This window comes from Echinops telfairi, unplaced genomic scaffold, assembly GCF_000313985.2.
Source record: "Echinops telfairi isolate 266 unplaced genomic scaffold, ASM31398v2 ScPeMD7_1713;HRSCAF=2227, whole genome shotgun sequence".
In the NCBI taxonomy this organism is placed as follows: domain Eukaryota; kingdom Metazoa; phylum Chordata; class Mammalia; order Afrosoricida; family Tenrecidae; genus Echinops; species Echinops telfairi.
In genome coordinates, this window is record NW_022105611.1 from 7106717 (window position 1) to 7115248 (window position 8532).

The 8532-nt window shown below is 40.0% G+C and overlaps 1 protein-coding gene across 1 annotated transcript in view; it reads right to left on the reverse strand.

Moving 5' to 3' along the window:
• The window catches only part of CCDC81 (coiled-coil domain containing 81), a 53935-nt gene that overhangs the window by 43332 nt on the left and 2071 nt on the right, over positions 1–8532 (reverse strand). The window contains exons 2-3 of the mRNA XM_004708951.2: positions 3089–3150; positions 727–883 (exon numbers count right to left, since the gene is read on the reverse strand). Of these exons, the coding sequence (XP_004709008.1) occupies positions 727–883; positions 3089–3150 (219 nt within the window). The remainder of the gene's footprint in view (positions 1–726; positions 884–3088; positions 3151–8532) is intronic.

Sequence of the window (8532 nt, forward strand, 5' to 3'; positions counted from 1 at the left end):
CACTCTCACCACTGGTCCTGAAGGGATCATACCCCCTGGATTCCCTGTGTTTCCAGCTCCTATCTGTATCAGTGTACATGCTCTGATCCAGCCAGATATGTAAGGTAGAATTGGAATCATGATAGTGGGGGTGAGGAAGCATTTAGGAACTAGAGGAAAGTTGTATGTTGCTTCGAAATCCAAGTTTTTACAATCACAATTAACCCGGCTAACAATCACTCAAAACTGGATTATATAATCCCATAAGCACACACACACCCCTTCCAACACACACACACACACACACTTTCTCTAGCCCCAGACCACAGGGAAAGTCATACACTGGGAGGTCCAGACCCCGTGACTAGAAGAACATTATCAATTACATCAAATGATACAATTCATTACACCACACAAGCTAAATTCTTTTCTTCTTTATAACCACTTTTTAGCTCCATAGGATGTGTAATATGGATTAAGTCTATATATACTGTAATGGAACTTTTATAATAATTCTTTGATATCATAGCAGGTCTTCTCAAGCCTACTTCTTAAGTTAATGAGGTTTAAAATACCCTGCAGAAAGGCCTAATATTTTCCTGTCCTTCACGTCAGTCTCTACCTCTTTCACAGAATCCAAGTGAAAAGTGATCATCTCAAGTCAGAAACAAAAACAACAGCCAAGCTTTGCCCTTGAGTTTTCACCTTCGAGCCTTCTAGAAACGTTTTGAACATCAGGCGACTTACCAGGAGTATGCACCTTGTTTTGTGTAAGTCCGTGGAGTTGTACTAACTTCTCTGCCAAGATGAATATGGGTCTCTGAATTAGAATGAATTTATTGCTTCCCATATCAAGCTTTTGTCTCATGAAAGTGAAAATTCCAAGTCCTGGAATATGAACCCCCTACAAGGAAAAAGAGGAGAAAACCAGGGAAAATTTACTAAAGAGGTGAAGAAAATGTTACTTTGCAAAAGTTAGTCAATGACAACAGAAAAGTGGGTTAAGGGAGACATCACATCGGTCAGTGTAAACATGAAAAAATAATAATAATTTATAAATTATCAAGGGTTCATGGGGGAGGGTGCATGGGGAAGGGAGGGAAAAAAGGAGGACCTAGTACTAAGGGCTCAAGTAGAAAGAAAATGTTTGAAAGTGGTGGGGGCAACAAATGTACAAATATGCTTCACACAATAGATGTATATATGGATTGTGATAAGAGTTAGATGAGTTCCCAATAAAATGACATTTTTAAAAAGTTAGTCAATGAACATGAAGAGAATTAAGTGTGAATCTTCCCATTTCAGTAATCTATATGATCACTTAAAGCTATAACATTTTTATGATTCTAAGCTACCGAATAAGTTCAGCATAAAATGTAATTTATCAGGATATATCCACCTGCTATGCTTTACTGACATTCTTTCATCTATATACCACTGGAAGGCTGTGGAGAACTAAGAAAACTTGGATGGGTGCCAAGACTTCTTTTTATCTATAACTTAGATTTACTACTACATAGAGGAAATTGAAGATGGCATGAGAATCTTTGCTTTCTCATTCCTTCTTTTACGGTTTAGGTCTCTGACTTAAAATCAGGCAATCTAGCATCTAAGGCATATGCATAAGGCATAAGACAGCCTGATTGATGGGTAGAAGCTAATGCTTTGGACTCTCAAACTGGTTCTCTATGTCTATGAAGACATCCTATATCAAAAGCTTCAAACTTCAATTCCTGTGAGAACCAAGGAAGAACGGAAGGGGGCGAGGTGGTCCATAGCGAGCGTAATGGCTGCAGGAGAAAGTCCTGGCTGGAGACTGCTGTCTCATCTATAAAGAGCCTGTCTTCAGGTCCAGACATGTGTCATCACACTGGAATGAATGACGGGCCTTGTTAGAGCTGCTGCTTCTTCAAAATAAGGCAGAAAAAATTCCAAAATTCTATACCAACTCTCCTAATTTTAAGTGGTGAACACTCTCAAATTCTTAGGTAAAAGAAATTAAGTTTGGAGTATTAATATGACCCAAGAACTGTCGTGTTGGGTCCTCTGAGAACCCACAACCTCCAAACACCACTGCTATCAAGTTGATTCTGATTCATAATGGCAGAAGTGCTCAGTTTCCGAGGCAGTAAATCCTTACGGTAGCTTAAAGTGAAACTTTCTCCTATGGAGGGGCTGGAGGGTTTGAACCACTGACCTTGTAGGTTAACAGCCCAACATGAAACCCACAGCCTCCAAGATCCCTCCAACCTCCTTCAAAAATCTCTCTACTGCTATGGCATTACAATCCAAAACTTGACAAGCAGCCTAGTTTTGCTGTGGAATCGTCTAGACCAGCAGTTCTCAACCTGTGGGTCGTGACTCTTTTGGGGATCGAATGACTCTTTCATAAAGGTCACCCGATTCAGTAGCAAAATTGCAGTTATGAGGTAGCCATGAAAATGATTTTATGAGCTGATGCCAGGGGCTTAGGTGGAGAGCAAATGTTTTGAGAATGATGAGAGCAATGAATGTACAAATGTGCTTTACACAATTGATGTGTGTATGGATTGTGATAAGAGTTGTATGAGCCCCTAATAAAACGATTTAAAAAATAATTTTATGGTTGGGGATCACCAAAACATGAGGAACTGCATTAAAGGATCGCAACATTAGGAAGATTGAGAACCACTGGTCTAGATGGCAGTAAGTTAGAATTGTTTCTCATTTTTAGTAGGTTGAGTTTAGTCCCTGTCTTCTGATATTCCAAAGAAAATTCATTCCCTGAGATTAAACAAGACACATTATATTTGTCCAAAGCCATGCCTAGAGCTATTGAATGACAGATATACAGAACTCCTCTAGTTCTTTACACATACTCAGGATGATCAGCCTGCTTTCCTTATTAATAGAAGAACAGAATTTACAAATTCATTGCTTATGGATGAAATCTGTCAAATTTGTCAAATCTGCTGTCCAAAAACCCTAAGTGGGAACACCATAAAATCACAGGGCTATAAGTTACATAAGGTGGTTCTGAAGACTATTTTCTGCTCCCAGAAACACGGTAGAAGAGGATGGAGGAACAATCCTTTGGACTCTTGCACTACAATTAAAGTATAAACCCTACCTTGTGCAGAGTTAGCTGCCGTTCCACAAATTCTGACACATACCCCCAGATAGTAGAAACATCTGAAACATAAAGAAAAACAAAAATAATTTAATTTATATAAGCACCTATGTGATATCTTAGGTACTAGTAAATTTTCAAAACATATACGAAATGCAGACTCACTGGCAATAAAACCTACTAAACTAAATACTAAGATTTAAACAGATTTTAACGCATGGCTTAAAATCAGGAATTGTGTGTTTCAGGGTTGTATCCATTCGCCTTTCTTATTCAAGCTGTATGCTACGCAATAACTCCAGAATCTGCAGTATACAAAATATCCAGCATCCAGATTGGAGGATGATTCATCAACAACCTGCGATGTATAGCAGGTAAGACATTATTTGCTCAAAGGGTAGAAGACTCGAAACCCTAATGGAGATTAAGGATTACAACCTTCACTACAGATTATCTGCCAAATAAAGTTGACCCCTTAATGTTTCAAAGATGTTATTTCAAATTGTAAATAGTTGATAGTATTCTTCAATTTTCTAACATTTATTGCATGCTTCTCTTTTGTCTATTGAGAAAATCAAATGGAATCTAGCCTTTTCTGAATCCCCTATTCAAGAAGCATTTATCAAGTTTCTACTCTGTGCCACATGATGAAGATAAACATTCACTGTAACTTCATACTATTATCACAAGAACAAGGCCAAACACCACTGAGGTAGAAAGGATCCTTTGTCCTCACCTCTCTTTTTTGCTAAATTCTTAAATCTGCTTGTTTTCTTAATCTGCTTTTCATTCTTTTTCACTGTTGAATGATCAGCTATCACGCCTCCCTACTATCACCTCCCTCCCATTCCTAAGTCACTGTTTCTGATCTATGTTCTTAAAATTTTAAATGTACAAATATTACGTCTAAAAATCATCAATTTAAAAAACATACCCTTGGGTTTATTTTTAATTAGTGTATTGACTTTCCACAGTCTACTTTGACCAATCAGACAGAAGTCACCTGTTTATTTCCTTATTGTGAGCTATGTTCTAAAAATCAGTAGCAGAAAAAAATGTCTGCCATTTCTGAAAGTGTTGATGTGGGATATGAATATATACTGCAGATGTAGTTAGCATTTAAAAGTACAGATTATGATGTCTGTGTTGGCACTTTGTCAGCCTCAGGCATTGTCTATTAAAGATGCTCTCCAATTAGGATCATTCCACAAATTAAAAGGTTTTTAAATTTTAATTTTCAAAATCAAGATTAAGTGACATCAGAAAAAAAGAAGTGACATCAGATTGCCAATTTAGAACACAGATGCAATCAGTAACAAAAGATCGACAAGTCCCTGCCACTTCGGGCACTGCTGGCTTGATTAGTATTGAGGGAAGGGGGAGTGACTGTCCCCTGAGTAGGGAGAATAAGAGCAGCATGTCTGCTCCTAGAGCTATGTGCTTGTAAGAAGTCACTTTAAGGTAGCACTATGGTGGGAGGAATATTGTAGGGAAGATTTTTAATTATGAGTGTGACCGGGACTCCTCTCCAACTCATAAATGCCAAGGCCTCCCTCCATTCACAATTCCGGCCTCCCAGGCTTCTGAATTAAAAGACTAAAGAATTTGTCCGCATACATTCTCTTCCTGTTGCTCAGTTTCCCGGAGCCAATGACTAGGAGCATGCATGTCTAGTCTACCCTTCATTTGAAATCCTTAATGGACAATACACCACAACCCTGCTGCAGTTCCCTCTGCCTCCCCCACCCCCAAAGCCAAAATGAGTCTCCTGCTTCTAAGGACGAAGGTCTTTCAATCAATACTGAACTGAAATTCTTGGCACTCCCAAGTGTCATTAATTTACTAATCATTCAGAATCTCAATACCTAGACTTGCATTGCCACTGCTCTTAAGTTTTGAAAAGAAAACTGTTTACATTTCCGTGACTGCAACAGTCTTTCACCTAAGCTCATGCTCCGTAGTTCTGATTTCTGCAGGGAGGGAGGGGGCACGGGAGGAATCTGCCCTGGAGAGGACATGATTTCTTTTTTTTTTTTTTAACATTTTATTAGGGGCTCATACAACTGTTATCCCAATCCATACACACATCAATTGTGTAAAGCGCATTTGTACATCGTTTCTCAAAACATTTTCTCTCCATTTAAACCCCCGACAATAGGTCCTCATTTTTCCCCTCCCTCCCCGCTCCCCCCTCCCGCATGAGCCCTTGATAGTTTATAAATGGGTATTTTGTCATATCTTGCCCTGTCCGACGTCTCCCTTCATCCACTTTTTGGTTGTCTGTCCCCCAGGGAGGAGGTCACACACAGTTCCATGTAATCGGTTCCCTCTTCCCTACCAATTCTCCCTTTACTCTCCCTGTTTTGCCATTCACACCACTGGTGGAGAGGATGTGATTTCATTCGGGCAGAAGAAACTGTATCGCCTGGAACCAAATCCCACTGGAAAGACATGTCTGGGCTTCCTTGAAAATCGGAGGATCGGAACCGATTACAAGGAACTATATGTGACCTCCTCCCTGGGGGACGGACAACAGAAAAGTGGGTGAAGGGAGACGTCGGACAGGGCAAGATATGACAAAATAATAATCTATAAATTATCAAGGGCTCATGAAGGAGGGGGGAGCGGAGAGGGAGGGGAAAAACGAGGACCTAATGCCGGGGACTTAAGCAGAGAGGAAATGTTTTGAGAATGATGAGGGCAATGAATGTACAAATGCGCTTTATGCAATTGATGTATGTATGGATTGTGATAACAGTTGTATGAGCCCCTAATAAAATGATTTTTTTTTAAAAGAATGAGTATGCAAAGAAAATGTTCTGAAATTGATTGTTAGGATTGCACATACTCTGAATATGGCTGGATGATTACACTGCATGATGTGTGGAGCATATGCCAATAAAAGCTACTAAAAAAATACAAACAAAAAAAGAAAATCGGAAGTTCGTCTTTCTTCATTTGGATGACTTAATCAAGTGCAATGTGTTGCTGTCTGAGAAAATGTAATCAATTAATTATTGTGCGGTGCTGTTGAGTTGGTACCGACTCACGGCGACCCCTCTGTCAGACAGAATGAAACACGGCCAGTCCTGTGCCATGCTCACTGTGACTGCTCTGTGTGAGCCCATTGTTGCGGTCACTGTGTCGGTCCCCTGTGTTGAGACTGGGTCTTCATTTTCATTCACCCAAACTTGATACGCCCTACTTGATCAGGATCCTTCTCCAGGAACTGGCACCTCCCAGTGACGGGTCTTACTTGCGTGAGATGAAGTCTTGTCATCCTCAGTTTTAAGAAGCATTTTGGTTGTACTGCTTCCAAGACTGAATTGTTTGTTCTGGTAAACCAAGATATAGTCAGTAATGATATATTACGGTATTCTCCAATACCGTAACTCAAAGGAATTGAGTCATTTCAAGTCATCCTTATTCATATGCACATAAGGTGATTGACAAACCATGGCTTGAGATGAGTACTTTAGTTCCCAAAGTGACATCGTTTTTTGGTTACTCTTTTAGGAGATCACTGGGGACTATGTACTGAGCTGCTAATCATGAGGCCAGTGGTTCAAACCCACCTGCTGCTCTGAAGGAGAAAGAGGAGACAGGCTGCTCCTGAATAGATTTAAAGTCTAGAAACCCAAAAGACCAGTGCTGCTCTGTCCTTTAGGGTCACTATGGATCAGAATTGACGACATCGAGCTGAGCTATAGGGTTTGTAGATTTGCCTGATGACAAATCTGATTTCATGACTGCTGCTTCCCTAGGGATTCACTATAGAGCTAAGTAAAATGCAATCCTTGAAAATTTCAATATCTTCTCCATGTATTAATGGTGCTATTGGTCTGGGTATTTTTAATTATTCCAAACCCAACATTCTTATTTGTCACTGAAGAAAAACCAAAAAAGGTATAGAATTCCCCTCAGGAAATTTTCACTCCCAAAACTCACTGCCATTGAGTCAATGTTGACTCATAATGACTCCCTTTGGGTTTCTAAGACTTAATTGTTTGCGGGAACAGAAAGCCCAGTCTTGCTCCGAAGGAGCTGCTGGTAGTTTCGAACTACCAACCACTTGGACTTCTACCCAATGCAGAACCACTACACCACCAGGGCTCCTGTAGACCCCCACAATTCAAATGGAAAAGATTTGGGTATTTTACATATTGCTGTTTCTAATTTTGCTTATTCTTTATCCTAAAGTGTCAGAGAGGATATTACTACTTTTGAAAATAAAAATAATTTGAACTCGGCACTATTGAGTCAGTTCTCCTCATGCCAACTTCGTGAGTACCAGAGTAGAAACTGTTCTCCGTCGGGCTTTCCTGGTTGCTTTTTCCACAACCCATCACCAGGTCTTTTTTAGATTAGGCCTTTTTCCAAGATACCGCTGGGTGAACTCAATCCTCTAAGCTTTGGCTTAACAGCTGAGTATGTTAACGATCTGTACTACCTGGGGATTCCAAAAAGAACTTTAAACCACTCTTTAAACACAACTGAAGTATATGCTGTTTTTATATTTCAATGCAAACCACTTACTACAGCCAAGTAACCCTATCATGAAAGCTCGGTGTTGTTTCTGTTCATTTGTTTGTTTGCTTACTTATCAAACACCAAAGCATTAAGACCACTGTTAAAAAAAAAACTCATATTCAGTAGAAATTCCACTTTTTCCAGAGTCTAACATTTGCAGCATTCGAAACCATATTTTACAATGTACTGCCACGTAGCAGGGAAACAGTATCAGCCCTTCTACTTTACTAAGCAGGATGTCTCCGAGCAACAGGTTCAAAGCATGTAAGACAAGTCTCGCCACCCTGTTGTACTTCTTCAAAGACAGATTTGTTCCTCACATTTTGGATGACAGTGACAGCCATAATCCATTGGCATAATCCCCGCATATATTAAGCCTCCGTTGAATTCACTTGGATCACTAACCAAGGGTACAGATCATCTTGGCCCCAGACAGTGCATTTGGAAAGTAGATTACCTCCACCCATCTCCAGCCAGCCCAGGGAGGGGCACTCTCTCTGATGGCGATGGCTGTACCTATCAGTCACCCAGACTACCTTGGTTTAATGGCCCTGGACCTTTAATGGCCTATCTAAGAATGTACATGATCTAATCATGATCCCGTTCCTCCTTCTGTGGTCTCACCTGTAATTATGATGTGTTGATCTGTGTTACCAATCATGCTTTTGTGAAGTTTCTGGTGCCCTCCCACGTCCTTTTAAAAGCTCTGTATCTCAACCACCCCTTGGACACCTATTGGCCTCCTGCCAACAGCCTCCCTCATTTGGATAAAGTGGTAGTGTCCTTATGTTGTCTTTGTCTCTTTTAAAACTTTTTTCTTTTCTTTTTAAAACATTTTATTAGGGGCTCATACAACTCTTATCACAATCCATACACACATCAATTGTGTAAAGCACATTTGTTATCTTCATTGC